A 17,897-nucleotide genomic window follows, 5' to 3' on the forward strand; every position below is an offset into this window, starting at 1 on the left:
TTGCAATAAAAAAAAAAAAAAAAAATAGACAACCGCGGTGACAACCGACCATCACGGCGACCGTCACAGCCCTAGGTTAAACCATATACCTGAAAAGGTAGAATTTTGATATGTTACAAAAGATTTGTGAAATTTAATGGCCACAGTTATGTGGTTTTGAAATGTTGTGGCAAAGCAAATAAAATGCAAAAACTATATTAGCTTACTTCTGAAAAAGGTTTTTGTTTTATCTTCCCAGAAAAGTAATCATTTTGATATATGTTGTGGAAAAGCAAATAAACAGAAAAAACGTATTTAGCAAAAAAAAAAAAAAAAAAAATATATATATATATATATATATATATATATATATATATATATATAAAATGTTTGTTTTTTTAAATTGAGAAATAAACGCCCAATGTAACATATATGTAACATGAAAAATTTATCATAAACGCCCAATGTCATATATATGTAACATTACAGATCATTCACAAGGAGGGGTTGCATTTCAAAAACAACTGCAGAAACATGTTATAAGTGGTCCATTTGGTCTGTTTTATATGCCCCATAATTTTCCTATAAGGAGAAATTGGTCGGAGTTTTTAGGGGTTAAACTGTCAACAGAGGGATTTAAAAAAAACAATCATCAAGTGTTTGCTGTATAGTAAAGGCAATAGAAAACTACTGTTGCACAATGAGAAATGAGGATGTTTCCTTATCACTCAGTAACTTGTGAGGACACAGGGTAAGATTAATTATTAATACATATGAATGAACCCCCCCCCCAACCTGTCAACAGAGGGCTTAAAAAAATTCATCAAGTGTTTGCTGTATAGTAAAGGCAATAGAAAACTACTGTTGCACAATGAGAAATGAGGATGTTTCCTTATCACTCAGTAACTTGTGAGGACACAGGGTAAGATTAATTATTAATACATATGAATGAAACACCCCAAACTGTCAACAGTGTTTTGATTTCAGAAAATCAATTTGAGCGAACGCAGACAACGTGATTAATATTCATGAACCCAGCAGCTCATTAATCCTTAGTGCGTTTTATATTGATGACAAATATGCATTCATACTTGGTTATTCTAATTACTAAAGTTCTATCATCATATAATATTAAATTATCATAATATTATATTATACACTGCGTTCCAAATTATTATGCAAGTGATATATCAGTAGGATTTCGATACAATAAAGAGTCAGATTTTTGTTTGTGTTGTTTTTCACATCTTTTTAGTTAACTGGTATCAATCTCAGAAAGGTTTGTTCAATAGTTTGCCAGTTCTTCTTAGGTAAATGGAAACCCTACTTAAAGAGGTTGTTCTACATTATTAAGCAAGTCACAGTTCTCATGAAATATGGTGAGGAAGAAAGATCTTTCTGAAGATGAAAAGTATGAAACAATGCAATGTCTTGCAAAAGGCATCAAAACAAACAATATTTCTCGAAAAGCAAATAGAAATTATTGAACAGTCAAAAGATTTGTGAGTGACTTAGAGCACAGAAGATCTTGGTCAGATAAAGATTTATTAAGGAAAGTTTTTGTCAGATAAATGAACTGTATTGTAATACCAGCTGTAAAAAAGCCACTGCTGAGCAGCAAACAGGTGTTTGAAGCTACTGGAGTCTCAAGGTCCTCTTCATGCAGACTGGCAGTTGTGTGTAAAGCTGCGTTTCAGTCACTGCTAACCAAACCTGCACAGTGGCTGTAGAAATACACTGGCTGTAGAAATAAATTTTCTTCGTGGCCGAGCATTACACTGTGTTCCAAATTATTATGCAAGTGATATATCAGTACGATTTCGGTACAATAAAGAGTCAGATTTTTGTTTGTGTTTTTTTTCACATCTTTTTAGTTAACTGGTATCAATCTCAGACAGGTTTGTTCAATAGTTTGCCAGTTCTTCTTAGGTAAATGGAAACCCTATTTACCTAAGAAGAACTGGCAAACTATTGAACAAACCTGTCTGTAGATTAATGTACAATGTTTTATAATAATAATTTATTCTTTTTAGTGTCCATTTCATTAATTTAACATATTTAATATTGGGGGCATCCAAAGTTATTTGAACATTTTTAAAAAAGTAATGCAATAGTTACTTTCCCTGGTAATTAGTTACTTTTATAATGATGTAACTCAGTTACTATTTGTGAGAAGTAACTAGTAACTATAACTAATTACTTTTTTAAAGTGACGTGCCCAACACTGTTATTAATACATATGAATAAGTGATAAGTAAGTGAATATTGCAGTTGAAGGAACATGCAAATATATCAAGATCAAGTACAGAGACAAAGAAGCATCAACAATTGATAATGTTTGCTCACTGACACGCACAGGTCTTTTATTAACTTCAGTTTCGTTATCACAGCAACTCAAAATGATTGTTTAGATGACATTTAAAATAGAAACTGGAATCTAGAAATTGGCCCTGTCTATGCGATCCTGGTACACCTCCAACAAGCTCTTTTTCTTCAGCATCAGTATGTACTCGGCAAACTCACGAACTGCTCCGTGTCCGGCGGGTTTCTGACACATGTATTTCGCCGCAATGAGATCCGCCACAGGTGAGCCACACGGGACGCCATTCAGCCCCACCTGAGACAGGATCTCTCTGTCTTCAGGCTCTGAACCTGTGAGGGAAAATATCACACACTGCTCACTGCAAATTCGTGTTCGCAAGTAGTTCCGAGTTTATTTACAACATTCGTTTGGACTTTACAGTGTAAAACAATGCAAAATCTTCTAGAATGATATTTTAATGACATTTTAATTTATTTTAGTAATTAATGGATCACAAGCATGTTTATAATATGAGGCAGAGTTTTTCATTTTTATTTATTTTTACTATTATGTATGTTAAGAGTTTTTTGACTTCAGGAAGTCAGAAATAGAATAAATTATTTATAAATTATTATAAATTATGTCAGGTGTTCAGTACTAAAATCTAAAATGGCTGATTTAGTGCATTTTTTAATATAAAAAAACAACAACATATTGCTTGTTATATTTTAATATATTTGTATTAAGTACGTAACTGACAGATTCTGTCACCATTTTCCATAATTGCTGTCAATGAGCACAATAGACATAAGTATTTAACTTGATTGTATTACCCATGTGATTGTCTCATTTTTTTTATTGACAAAAACCTGAATTTTTTATTTATTATTAACATCTTGTCATTTGACTTGTTCATTTTAAAGTTTCACAAATGAAGAAACGGTGGTAATATCAGTGATTGTTTTCTTTGCTGCTGTTATAATATTTAGCTGTTCAGACTAAAATCAATAAATTATAGCATTAAAAAAAATCCTAATGAAAAATCCTTCACAAAATCTTTTAAACATACGAACACACACACACACACACACACACACACACACACACACACACACACAAATACATTTAAACACAGACATACACTGTACAAATATTTTTTTTGAAGTTGTAAATAAAACAGATTATTGAATTATGTTTAACAAGAAAATACTATTTTTTTGTCTTTCTACTTCAAAAATCTCATATCTAGTTCAATACTTGCCATTTCTTTGTAATTAACTGTGAAATATACTAGCAATTTGTGATTGAGAATTGTTTCTACACCATTGTAGATAAATTAATAACTTTTTTGTGGTGCCTCTTCTTACTTGCACATTTGCCTAAAGGCGCAACTATTTGTATTTTCAAAATTTCTAAAATTTTCCCACAACTTTCTTGTATTTTCAATGTCTTTTGGGGGAAAAAACTGGAACAAGCATTCTTTTTTAGTGAAACACTTTCTGAAAATTTCCCTTTTTTTTTTTTTTTTTCAAGATTGTGAAACCTAAAATGTGCTGAAATGCTGTAGACATGGACATAGCTTAAACTGGGTTTAGCTGGATTTTTTTCATGGCATTCTCACCCATGAAGGCCACTTCATCCCAATGCAGCTTCTTTTCTTTCATCAGCCACTCCACCTCGAGCCCATTCAGCTGCTTTCCAAACCAGAGGCCACAGCCGGCATGCTGGGCGACCTTCTCCAGCAGACTCCTGGACAGCGGCACATTTACACTGGACATGAGGATCACCTAAACACACACAACAGTTAGCAAACATCAAATCAAAATGGACCCCATCTACTTGCTTAATACATGTTCCTGCTCTTAATATTGCAATATTTTATATTCACCAAATACAAAGGATTGAATTGAAAAAAATTAAATAAAAAACTTGCTAATCTGTAAAAAATTTAAATAAAACAAAAAAAATAAAAAAAATAAAAATAAATGAATAATATACTAAAGACATATACTAATATACAGAAGTTACACAGTGTCATGCACATAAATACAAAACTCCACCATAACACGTTACACTAAAATAATGCAATAAACATTAATTAAACAAAATAAGATTTAAGATATACGCGCATAACTGATCACAAAAAACTAACAAGAAACACAATTGTTTTAAACAAAATACAATTAAATATAAAATCCCATGCAGTGTTCAGTAATTTTAATGTAATTTATAAGATAGCTGTTCATTTTTACTTACAAAGTCTGTTAATTTTACAGTTTTTTTTTTTACTGTAAACGTTCCAATTTTCATTTTTTTTTCTCTGTTGTGAATTTCTTAGGTTATTTTTGAGTTTAATTTAAATTGATATTGTGTGAAATTATATTGTCAATGTTTCTTTTCTTGCTCCTGTGAAGCACTTTGGATTGAAGTTGAAGTTTACAAATAAATGTTTTATTATTATTATTATACAGTTTTTCACTGTATATAGTAAAGGAACTTGTCTTTAATCAGTTAACAGGTTTTAATCGTAGCATTTCCAGAGTTTTACTGTTATCTTCAATATGAAATTAAAATGTACAATTCTTATCTTTATATTAATTGCAGTGTTTATTAGGAATGATTTATTTTCTTTTAAAAGTCATGCGCCCTAGTAATCTTAATCGAAATAACTTCCTCTCCCTCTTCCCGCCCAACAATTTTCTTATTCATGCAAGCCTTAAAATTACAAAATTATTTGTACCAGCCTACATGACCGTACCTCGATATTTTCCCTCTGCAGCATCTGTATGCCTGCCACATCTCGAGCATTTATGGCCACAAGGTCCTCTCCTGAAACCGACGCGTATATCTGTCCGTTCGTCAAACAGCCAGACACTGTACACAGAAACAGCCTGACAGCCGTGTTCTCCTCTCGGCCAAAGTAGCCAAACCTGCAGAAAAGGGCAGCATTTCTGTCTTCATGAATGTTTTTGTCTGACCACAGAGTTTGTTTAAACAGCTCACCTCAGAACCCTCTGCTCAGCGACAGGCCAGTCAATATCCACGTCGATATCAACACTGTACTCAGGCAGCATTTCATAGTAGGCGACCTTGCCCAACTAAACCACACAGAGAACAGATCAAAATATCTGAAGACGTTTCACACATGGGTCATTCTTAAAAAACGTTTTGAATTTAGTTCAGGTCATTTTTCTCCAACAAAAGCTGATGGTACACTCTTAAAAAGTGTTCCAGGAAGAGACATTAAAATCAATAGAATTTTTCCATTCCATAAAGGGTTCTTTATAGTGGAAAAAAGTTATTTAGATTTTTAAAATGTTTCTTTTTAGGAACTTTTCATTGGAAGGTTCTTTGGTAACCAAAAATGGTTGTTCTATGCCATCACGGCAAACATTTATTTTTAAAAGTGTATTTATGCACATCTTGACATTTGAATTTTGCTCTTTATTCTAATTTGTTTCACAAATTTTGAAACAGTTGTAACATCAGTGATTGTTAAATATTTTTTTTCTTAGATGGTGTCAAAATCATCTAAAAATGCTTCAGTTTCTTTTTTTGTTTTAGTCCTGTTCAAACTAAAATCAGTAAATTATACATCAAACCATTTTTAAACATATATTTAAACACTGTAATGTCAACAACGAAAAGAAAAAAACAAACAAACAAACAAACAAAAAAACATTGAAACGTAATCTTTTTGTGGTGCCCCTTCTTACTCTGCACATTTAGCTTGGAAGTACTTTTTAATCACTTTTTGTATTTTTAAAATGGCTGAAACTTTTTTGTAGCTTTTTGTATTTTCAATGTTTTTAACTTTTATAACATCAATGAAAATAATCAAGGGACAAGCATTCCTTTAAAATGGTTTATTACTTATTTTGATTTTATTTATAAATTTTTAATTATTTGGATCAGTTTGTGTGTTGGTTTGCTTAACCCCCAGAAAAAAAAAAAAAAGAAACTGTCATACGTGGTGGACAAGGGGCATTTTGGGCACTCATAGCGTCAGACTATTTTATACTATTTTATTCTCTTATTACATAACATATATAACCAGGGCTGGGAAGGTTACTTTTAAAATGTATTTCGTTACAGATTACAAAATACATGCTTTAAAAAGTATTTTGTTACGTATTTTGTTAGATTACTTAATTTTAGTAACTTAATCTAAATACTTTGGAATACTTAAGTTAAATGGCATATTAACTTTGATGTCTTGTTTTTATGTTAACCACCTCTAAATAAAAATGGGTGGCATGAATACATTTAAAACAATTATAAACGCATAAATAATGCTATGAGATTAATATTTTCAATACAACATTTTAAACATGGAAATAAAAAAATTATGGGAGGAAAATATGTTTTTAAATATGAAACTAAAACCGCCAGTAGGTGGTGGCAAATCACTGCCTTAATGAAAGAGTCATGGAATCATTCGATTCGCTCAAAAGGTTCATTCAGGAATCAAGCAAGTGATTTTATGAATGTAATTGAATCATTCTCAGCTGATTCGTTCAAAACGCGGCTTCATTCAGGAACCAAATGTTGCTCACAGACCCGCAACTATTCTGATGTGGATTTATTTTGAAGGCAGTGGTTATTTGCATTAAGTGCAAATAGCCATAAATTCTATTTACACCATGTTGGAAAAAAGTAGCATTTTCTTTGCAACAAGTGATAGTAGATGCTATTAATACTTATTGCAAACAGTGGCAGATATGTGATGGGAAAAGGGAGAAGAACGGGAGTTGAATGAGTTCAAACGGATTCAAACTCAAGCATATCAGCACGTGTCTCAAATAGACGTCTTTTCTAATTATGTCAATCCCAAACAGATTTTTTGCGCTTAGTAAATAGACCAGCGGTTGTATGGAACCATTTTTGTTTGCGCTATAGAGCAAATCAGACAACACTGTTCTTTTAATAAGTCACTATGAACTTTTTATGAATTGCATAAAATCAGCATCACATTTGCAATCGCGCTAAACAGCACTCTACTTCCTCGATTGATATTGCTTAACTATACATAAATATAGAAAAACAAGGACTCGTACAAACTGTGAGAACAACTTACTTTAAGATGCTTTTTTCAAGGTTAGATGTTCCTTTGAAACTGAGAGACGTTTTGTAGGTAAACAAAAATTACATAGCCTACTGTGATGTTCCGTTCTTTTTCACATTTATAAGTAAAATCGTCTTTTTATTTCCATGACAATTACGTGCTAGGCTTTCTGATTTTCTCTTGCATTTTAATGATTCCCTTTCGAGGGAACTTCGAACTGCGTCCTCTAGGGGTCGCTATGGGGAACGCCGTCAGCGTGACCCGTGTCTGAAGCATATATACAAAAACACCACATGTTGGCCGGCGACAGCCTATGACGTCACTACCGGCACGACCACAGTATAAAGGGGCGCCGGGAAAATACGTCATTCTCTTCTTCGTCTTCAGTGACTGTTTTGTTTGAAGCGTGTATTCTACAGGTAAGAAACGATTTTCTACTATGGCGAGCACTAGCAAGGCGTTTAAGAGATGTGTGCATCCGTGTCCTCGTTATTTGACACCTGATGACACACACGATCTTTCGTCTTTGTTTGGGCGAGGAGCACGCACGCGATGTTCTCGAGGGGGCAATCTGCGTGCACTGTGAGCTTTTTTCTATGAGAAAGCTCCGCTCTCGTCTGTCTCTCTTTTCGAGGAAGGAGGGACAGCCGTCTGCTTCCCGCGGCTCAAGACCCACTGCTGCTGAGGCACGGAGGAGGATGGGCTCGTGGGGCTCGCAGGCGGAGCTGGCTCATGAGTTAGAGAGGGGCTTTCCTTCTCGCTCGTCGGCCGCATGACGAGTGAGTCGCTGGATGACGATGATGCGATCTCTCTGACATCATCTGATCCAGCGGCTAGTGCTCTGCTGGGTTATGCCCAGGAAGAGCAGGAGATGTCTGAGGGCGAAGAAGTTGAGACTGAGCCCTCTCAATCCTCCTGCCCTGCGTATGACGAACTGTTGGAGGTTATGGAACGCGCCACGGCGAGGCTTGACTTGCCGTGGAAGCGGGCCAAGATGGTGGCGCCAGCGGGGTCGTCTCGATGGCGTTATCTTTCTGGCAATAGCCCCCAGCTCGAGTGAGCCTTCCATTTCTTCCTGATCTCCATGCGGAGGTTGAGAGGGAATGGAAAAAGCCGTTTCCTCTCGCATTCATAGGTTTCAGCATACCAGTTATGCTAACATTGAGGGATGCGTGAAAACGGCTATGAGGGGATGCCCCCTGTGGAAGAGACGCTGGCCAGCTATCTCTCTGTGGGCGAGACATCCTCTCTCAAGGCTCCCTCCTTGCCATCTAAGCCCCTTCAGGAAACATCTCGCTTAAATGGCAGGGCATACTCAGCAGCAGGTCAGGCTGTCGCTTCGTTGCACACGATGGCGGTGCTTCAGGCTTACCAGGCTGATCTGCTGAAGGACCTGGATAAGGGTCAGGGCTTGTCACCTGATGAAGTAGCTGAGCTGCACCGCTGCACGGATTTGGCTCTCCGTGCCACTAAGCAGGCCGCCACTGCTATGGGCAGGTCTATGGCGGCCATGGTGGTAACGGAGAGACATCTGTGGGTGAATCTGGCAGATGTTGGGAAGAAAGAGAAGGGCTTTCTTCTCGATGCTCCAGTCTCGCCTTCTGAGCTTTTCGGTACCTCCGTCGAGACGGTGGTTGAGAAGTTTAGGGAGGCGAAGGCGCGCTCAGCGGCCTTCAAAACCTTCATTCCACGAAGGTCCAGGTCTGAGCCCGAACAACGCAGGGGTCCTGGCCCATCTCCATCTGGGGATCAGAGATGGGCACAGAAGGCTAGTGTCGCGACTCATGCCCCTCCCCCGCAACCCTGCAGTTCCAGGACCTGCGGGTCTTTTTACTTCAGTTTCTTTGGTTTGAGAAGGTGCATGGCTATCTGAGGATATCTATGTACTAGCTTAGGGACTGCTCCCCTTCCGAGGGTTTTTAAGTAGCAATCTCCCTGAGCCCTTGCCTAGAGTGTGTGTCTCCCCTGCTAGGGTTTAAGTACGAGCTGACATTGCTCCCCTCACTATTGAGGGTCACCTATGAGCATGCTGCTCCCATCTGAGCGTCTGAGATTCCTCTCATGCTGAGAGTTGAGTTCTCTGCTCTCCAGAGCTCTGTCATCAGCAGCCTCAGGTTGTTAGGTCTCTCTATGCCTCCCTGTTGGGTTGCTCTCCTTGTTGGTAGAGTTAGCATTGCTCCTCTCATCATAGAGTGTCACCTATGAGCATGCCGCTCCCTTCTGAGCGTCTGAGTTCCCTCTCATGCTGAGAGTTGGGTTCTCCGCTCTCCAGAGCTATGTTGTTGGTCGAGCTAGCATTGCTCCCCTCACCATAGAGGGTCACCTATGAGCATGCCGCTCCCTTCTGAGCGTCTGAGTTCCCTCTCATGCTGAGAGTTGGGTTCTCCGCTCTCCAGAGCTATGTTGTTGGTCGAGCTAGCATTGCTCCCCTCACCTTAGAGGGTCACCTATGAGCATGCCGCTCCCTTCTGAGCGTCTGAGTTCCCTCTCATGCTGAGAGTTGGGTTCTCCGCTCTCCAGAGCTATGTTGTTGGTCGAGCTAGCATTGCCCCCTTCACCTTAGAGGGTCACCTATGAGCATGCCGCTCCCTTCTGAGCGTCTGAGTTCTCTCTCATGATGAGAGTTGGGTTCTCTGCTCCCCTAGAGCTCTGTGTCCCATATGCTCTCCTTGTGGGTCGAGCTAGCATTGCTCCCCTCACCATAGAGGGTCACCTATGAGCATGCCGCTCCCTTCTGAGCGTCTGAGTTCCCTCTCATGCTGAGAGTTGGGTTCTCCGCTCTCCAGAGCTAAGTTGTTGGTCGAGCTAGCATTGCTCCCCTCACCTTAGAGGGTCACCTATGAGCATGCCGCTCCCTTCTGAGCGTCTGAGTTCCCTCTCATGCTGAGAGTTGGGTTCTCCGCTCTCCAGAGCTATGTTGTTGGTCGAGCTAGCATTGCTCCCCTCACCTTAAAGGGTCACCTATGAGCATGCCGCTCCCTTCTGAGGTTCCCTCTCATGATGAGAGTTGGGTTCTCCGCTCCCCTAGAGCTCTGTGTCCCATATGCTCTCCTTGTGGGTCGAGCTGGCATTGCTCCCCTCACCATGAGGGTCACCTATGAGCATGCCACTCCCTTCTGAGCATCTGAGTTCCCTCTCATGCTGAGAGTTGGGTTCTCCGCTCTCCAGAGCTATGTTGTTGGTCGAGCTAGCATTGCTCCCCTCACCTTAGAGGGTCACCTATGAGCATGCTGCTCCCTTCTGAGCGTCTGAGTTCCCTCTCATGATGAGAGTTGGGTTCTCCGCTCTCCAGAACGGTGTTTCAAATCCATGTTATGGTAAGTGCGCACGCTAGTCTCTGTGCACTTTCTGAAAGCCACGTTGTGGTAAGATTGCACACCAAGTGTTTTGCGATCTTTCTAAAATCCTGTATGGTATGGGTTACGCGCTGCGGCTTCGTGCCCTTTCTTTGAGTCGGTCAGGTCCCGGTTTTCACCTTGGGCCCCACTCTACCTATGTATCCCCAGTGATACTGACTTGAACAGGGTGTTGCTACCAAGGATCTGTTGAGACAATTCCTTCAGCGAGCTCATGCAGAGCAAGCAGTAGCCCCTGGGTGACAGGCCAAGGCCTAGTTACTATCCTAGGCGCTTGGTCGTATCCCCTTAAAGGAATCTCTATTATATCTGATTCCAAGCCTTTGAGCTCTACCCTGGGTCCAGGAGGCCCGGCCCCTAACAGGTAAGTTCTGGGGTATGCAGCTCAGGTTTTTGGCCGAAGGGGATAATGTCACTGACAGCCGTCGAACTGTCCCAGGGGCAACTCCCTTAGCCAGGTAGAGTTGATACTTAGTGCTCGCCTTTTTGTGCTGGCTTGCAGTCCCCTCAGCATGGTGGCGTGGGTATTCCGTTCCCCATAGCGACCCCTAGAGGACGCAGTTCGAAGTTCCCTCGAAAGGGAACGTCTCAGGTTACATATGTAACCATGGTTCCCTGAGTAGGGAACGAGACACTGCGTCCTCTGGGCTCGGTGCCATGCTTCGGACGCAAGCTTCAGACGAAGAAGTGAATGACGTATTTTCCCGGCGCCCCTTTATACTGTGGTCGTGCCGGTAGTGACGTCATAGGCTGTCGCCGGCCAACATGTGGTGTTTTTGTATATATGCTTCAGACACGGGTCACGCTGACGGCGTTCCCCATAGCGACCCCTAGAGGACGCAGTGTCTCGTTCCCTACTCAGGGAACCATGGTTACATATGTAACCTGAGACGGTCATCACTATAGTCTGCACAACCTGATCTCACAGAATTCCGTGTAATGACCACGGACTTAATTAACCCCGAATCTGTGGTGGCATCACGGAATCGCCCAAAATTCCGTGATTGGCTCACAGAAGGCATCAGCCGTGGTCCATGCACGGATTCACTGGTGCAACACCAGCGCTGCATCGGACCACGTAAAAAGAGTGACTCCGATGCAGTTATATTTTGTAAATAAATTTATACTTTCACTGGATTACCTGACCCCACCCCTACCCTAAACCTACCCAGTTCTGAACAATAATGATGACGTCTGCATATTGATGCTAAGGGTTTCCCATTTAAAGTGTTGAACCAGTGGATCCGTGCGTGGACCACGGCTGGTGCCTGTCACTGACTTACATTGGTATCACTTCTGTGAGCCCATCACGGAATTTTCGGCGATTCCGTGATGCCACCACAGATTCGGGGGTTAATTAAGTCCGTGGTCATTACACGGAATTCTGTGAGATCATGTTGGTCTGCACTCTGCAGGCAAGCTGCTGTATGGACAGGCTGCGCGCAAGTCTGAGTCTCACCAGTTGCCTCATGATTAAAATCATTTACATTAATATTCAAATAAATAAATGACATTAAAAATCAAAGTAATCACTAAGGTAATCTAAAATACTTTTCGGATGTAACTGTAATCTGATTACCACCCATTTAAAATGTAACTATAACGAAATACAGTTACTCATATTTTGTATTTTAAATACGTAACGGCGTTACATGTATTTCGTTACCAGTGGTGGAAAGAGTACTGCAAATTTGTACTCAAGTACAAGTACTGTTACATTGCTGAAATAATACTCAATTACAAGTAAAAGTACTGGTGCCAAAACAGTACTTAAGTAAAAGTACAAAGTACTAGTCTCAAAAACTACTAAAAAAAATATTCATTCATATCAAAGATCTATCTGGATAATAGCTACTTTGAACAAAATCCACTTTTATCTTATTGACTGAAATTAAATATTGGATATTGAATACTCCACCTCTTGCTCATAGCAGATTCATGTTTGGATAGGAGTGTCTAAGAATATCTGTTTGTTACGTCTGACATCACGCTTCACCAATTCTGGGTCCTAACGCTCTGCCAGACACCCCCCAAAAAACACCAAACTGTGCTAATATACACACACGATGTCATGTAATACTGAAAAATTATAACCCTAACCTTTATTTCCATACTGAAATCCCAGATGGCCAGACAGTGATTCAGCTAAAATAGTAGTGTCTGAGACACTGTGAGCACGGAGACTGTAGTGTGCACAGCAAATTTTTAAATGCTTAGCTTAAATATGTAATGTTAATTAAATAGTGCTCATAAATGGTTGTTGAGATAGTATTCTCAAGTGAAATAAGTAGAGGCATGGACCCGGAAACAGCAGTCCTTACGTCACGACTTAACAAGAGGATTCTCCCCAAGCCATCAAACTGACGTTATCAGAGTGAGAACACCATTCCAGAGTGGAAGCAAATTTTTCAGTTTTTTATTAAAGATTACGACTGCAGACAATTTTTTTCCCCAGTGTATTGCACGGTTAAATTGTTCACCACAAGACTAGTAATGTGCATTAAAAAGTTGTTTCATGACAACTAATCATTTTCAATACCATTGGCAAAACTACAACATACTGTATACTGCCATATAGATATTTTAATATTTAAAAAAAAATTGTCCATCCATTTTTTCAAGGCAATCATTATTTCAAGCTTTGAAACTGGTTTAATCCAAGTCTTCTAAAAAGACACATTCGCTTTATATGATGAACAGCTTTTAATATAGGCCTTCATGTACATACAAATATTGATCAATTACCATTACAAAAATGTAAATCTTAAACATTTGCTCATTCTGTGTATTTGTGTCTTTAAAATAGGGTAACTTTGTTGCAAAAGCTTACAACACAAGGACGCTTGATTTCAAATTTGATTTCAAACTGAATTGAATTTACAAAAAAAAAAAAAAGACAAGTACAGTCAGTAATAAAATTATAAAACAAATGACCTCAATTCAGTTGAGGTATTCGAAATATGACAACATTACATTTTTATTAGCAGTGATTTAAGAGCCATATATTTTAGGCCTATTTATTTAGGCTAGATAAATGGAACATCAGATGGCTTTGACCTATAATGTCTGTACAATGTAGTGATGCAGTTAGGCAGACTAGGATATTTATATGTATAAATCAGACAAACATCCCATTCCAAAACATTTCTAGCATAAACTTACATTGTAAAGAAATTAAAGGTCCATCTTTGATTGTTGGAAGACTTTCTGGTGCATTTCACGTACAGACAATACAATTTCTAGTAGCATTTCCATCGGTCAGGCGTGGATCTATTCTGAATGGTTGATAACTTTCGACAAAGTCTAATCTAGGAGCAAAGAGAAATAATTTCTACTTTAAAAGCACGGAGAAATCGTGATAGCACACAGTCTGCGCACAATATCACAGTGAGAGGACAAGCAGTTCATTTGTATAAATTAGGCCTATTTGAAAGCTCGCATCCAGTTTTCTGTGACTACATGACTGTTCTCATGTTACAATAAAGCGCTCGCCACATTTGCGTGGAAATGATTCAAACTTTGCGGAATACCTGCAATCCCGCGCAGATATTCAGACTCTGTAACTGACAGGAGGCTGATGCGTGTCAAACTCGCTGTCTGAGAGGATGTGTATCGGTGTATATACGGTAGATACTGTGGAGAATGAGTAATGGAACCGTGTCAGATAGTTAAATATCGATAACAAAATATAGATATTTATGATAACGCTACCATGTAGTTTCTCCAAACTTTGAGTCCATAAATCACGCTGTGCTCCCTCACTGTTCAATCAGCTGCTCTTCACCTGCTGCAGCGGCGGCTTTTCCCAGGACCCGGTTCAGTTATCAGGGCTTTTATTGGTCCGTTTACGATCGGATATCTTTATGGCTACTGAAGTTTCGTGAAAGGTTTGAATATCAATTCAAATTGTGGGCGTAGCTACTCAGTAACGAACTATGATTTTAAAAGTAATGAAGTAGATTATTTTGCTTAATTTGTACTTAAGTACAAGTAAAAGTACAGCTTTAAAAATATACTCAAAAAAGTACAAGTACCCGAAAAAACTACTCAATTACAGTAACGTGAGTAGTTGTAATTCGTTACCTCCACCACTGTTCGTTACTCCCCAGCCCTGTATATAACTTATGTTATAAAATTAGGCCTTATACTCAGTGTCTCTTGGTTAATTTGATTTCTAGGGACAAGTTTGCCACCATATTTTGATAATGCCCCACCTGTTTAAGGCCGTTTTCCCACGCCTTTCTCGTACTAAAATAGAAAGAGCCATTTTCGTAGAGCTCCCCGGGCCAATCTTGTCGTCGCGGTCTGTGTGCCACGTCAATGTTCAGAGGTGTTGGATTCTTACTCTCTAATTAAAATGAAAGACAGAAGTGAAAGACGTGTGTAATTTCAAATGTAGTTTCTGCTAATATTATAACTGTTACTACACAATAGCGACAGGGATGGGCGCCATAGAGATTCAAGATATGATATAATAAATGAACCTACTTTTGTTTTTACAATATGCATGCTTTAAGTGACCATGAAGGATTGTGTGTCATAAACATCAAATGGAAAGTCATATTTGCCATGTAATACACACATTTGATTATGAGATGTTTTTGATACCTTTCTTGTCCACCTCCTCCCAGCGAAACTGGTGCCTGCGAACCACGGAAAACACATATTCATAACCCTGTTCGGTGATCATCTGCAGGGCTTCTCTGAGGTGATGAGGGTGGAGGCATGGAGACGTGGCCTGAATATGACAGACGATGTCCACCTCTAAAACACAGCCAGAAAATAAATGACCAATGCAATAAAGCTGGAGACCTTTTCAGTCCTAATTGGTTTTTAATGTTGCCATTTTAAAAGGGTGAAGGAAATTAATATATATTTTTTAATTGTTTGTAATTTCTTTATATTCTGGCTCTCAGCAGAGACATGTCAGCAATATATTCTTTGTTAAATATAATTCTCTGCTCATTAAAATTTACATACACTGTAAAAAAAAAAAAAAAACACTTTCAAAGTTGTAAAACAACAGATTATTTTGAGTACTTTTTTTTTTTTTTTTTTACAAGAAAATGTCATTTCTAAACGGAAAGTTTTTCTACTTCAAAATGTCGCATTTAATTCAATGTGTTAGCTGTCATTTCTTTGTAATTATTTGAGAAATTTACTAGCAATTTCTGAATGAAAACTGTTTTAGTGTAAACCCTACATCAGTTTTTTTTCTGTGTACTTTTTAACTACCTAAAAATATTTAAAATTACATATATTTAGATTAAAAATTACTTGCAAGCAATTATTTAAAAACTATTGCATTGTTAAATATAAAATTTCACTGTACATGGTAACATATTTTTATTATTGCATTGTTATATTGTTGTTTTGTTCAATTTAAAACAATTATTGTTTTGTCTACATTACTACTAGGTTACATTAATATTCCTATTCATGCACAAATTATTCATTTCCATTATTATACATCATATGTGATTTAGCAGCATGGACTCCTCTTTCAGGATTTCATCTGTTTAATATCATATTTCAATAACTTAAAATATTATGTATGTACATTATATAATGTTAAATTTAGTTCTTAAAATATGATGTATTTTTATACGTCACACTTTATTTTAACATTATTATATTATTATTATTATATTATTATTATTATATAATTTTCACACATATATTTATTTTGTTTTCAAATTATTAAAAAATATATATTATTATATGTTTCCCCACACATTACTGTTTTTTCATCAAAAATGTCACTGTACATGTAAGGTAACATGTTTTTACTGAATACAGCATTGTTATTCTTTTTTCTGTTTGTGCTAACTGCATGCTACATTTACAATCATCATATTTTAATAACTTTATAATAAATAAGTTAAGTTATTAAAACATTAAACTGTAAATGCATTATGTATTCCACAATTTTTAATCATAAAATTTTAAATTATTTTAAAATGTATTTTTCACATAATTATTTTATTTTTAATTTATTATTACATTTTACTTAAAATTTATTGTCTAGAAAGATTTGCACTAATGGAAACTTTATAAATTCATAAACATTTCTGCTGGAAAATGATGGCATAAATGACAGTATTGGTTTGTAATGTTATCATTTAAGAGTTAAACATCTCATTTGCGATTTCTACAAAACGTCATCTATGTTAGCAATTTCATTTTGTTGTTTGAGAGGCTTAAAATGGGTCTCAGAAAAGGTGCGTCTCACCGGGTCTCAGTCGAATGAACTCCTGGATGGTCTCCAGAGAGCTGGACGAATCTTTGGAAACTTCAGGACTGCGCCGATGAACTTTTGCGCCCCAGACTTTTGCGACGCGCTCGATTTCATCGTGATCAGTAGAAACCCACACGCTGCCAAACACATCATTTATTTTCTTTTTGTCTCTTTTTCTTTAAAAAAAAACTTTTTAATATTTTTCTTACGAAACGACGGATTAAGAGGTTTATTCCCCAGTTTACGGCACGTATTCTATACTCAATTCAAATAATAGTGATCAACAAAAGTCATATTAAAGACATCATATTAAAAAAATAAGACAGAACGGAAAATAAAGAAGAAAAAAATTAAATGTACTTGCCTGTCAACGACCTCTGAATCCAAGGCAGCTCTCAGGACCCACGCGATCAGAGGAACACCGGCCAGATTCTTGATGTTCTTCAGAGGGATTCCTTTACTGCCACCGCGGGCCAGAATCAGAGCCGCCCGGTGAGGCTGTCCGGCGGACGGGTAACCGTCACCCGAGCCCACCTCTGCGCACCTGTTGCTCTCCATCGCCGCAGAAATGACAGTGAGGGAATAGAACACTTTAATGAACACGCCTTTATGAGAATAATTTAATTTATTGACTAGACAATTGAGGCTTTATACGGGTCTTGCTGTGTAGCAAATAAACTGTCGTAACATGCTCATCAATCACTCAGTCGATGCTCTACTTTCACGTGTCTCGTATCACTCCGCGATCTCTCTTCTTCTTCTTTCATTTAAACCCAAGTAGGTAACTGCAGAGTCAGACGATTATGGGATGAAATCAGACTCAAAATGATTAACACACACATGCACAATTATCCATGTTGTATATGTTTTACTATCCACAACCAAATGCCTTTAATTTTGTTTGTGCAAAATTCAAAATTACATGAACGTGCAGCGATTTTTACAAATAGAGACAAT

The 17,897-nt window shown here is 38.1% G+C and overlaps 1 protein-coding gene across 1 annotated transcript; it reads right to left on the reverse strand.

The window, feature by feature from the left end:
- Window positions 1–2,345: 2,345 nt before the first annotated feature.
- Window positions 2,346–17,570, reverse strand: LOC131524839 (N-acylneuraminate cytidylyltransferase B-like). The gene is made up of 8 exons (XM_058752200.1): window positions 17,305–17,570; window positions 16,935–17,077; window positions 15,311–15,466; window positions 14,917–15,050; window positions 5,285–5,379; window positions 5,040–5,211; window positions 3,903–4,068; window positions 2,346–2,631 (listed from the first exon to the last, which is right to left on the reverse strand). The coding sequence occupies exons 1-8, from the start codon at window positions 17,496–17,498 to the stop codon at window positions 2,417–2,419; spliced, it is 1,275 nt and encodes a 424-aa protein (XP_058608183.1). The 5' UTR covers window positions 17,499–17,570; the 3' UTR covers window positions 2,346–2,416.
- Between the last annotated feature and the right edge of the window lie 327 nt (window positions 17,571–17,897).

Source organism: Onychostoma macrolepis, chromosome 18 (genome assembly GCF_012432095.1).
Source record: "Onychostoma macrolepis isolate SWU-2019 chromosome 18, ASM1243209v1, whole genome shotgun sequence".
Classification (NCBI taxonomy): domain Eukaryota; kingdom Metazoa; phylum Chordata; class Actinopteri; order Cypriniformes; family Cyprinidae; genus Onychostoma; species Onychostoma macrolepis.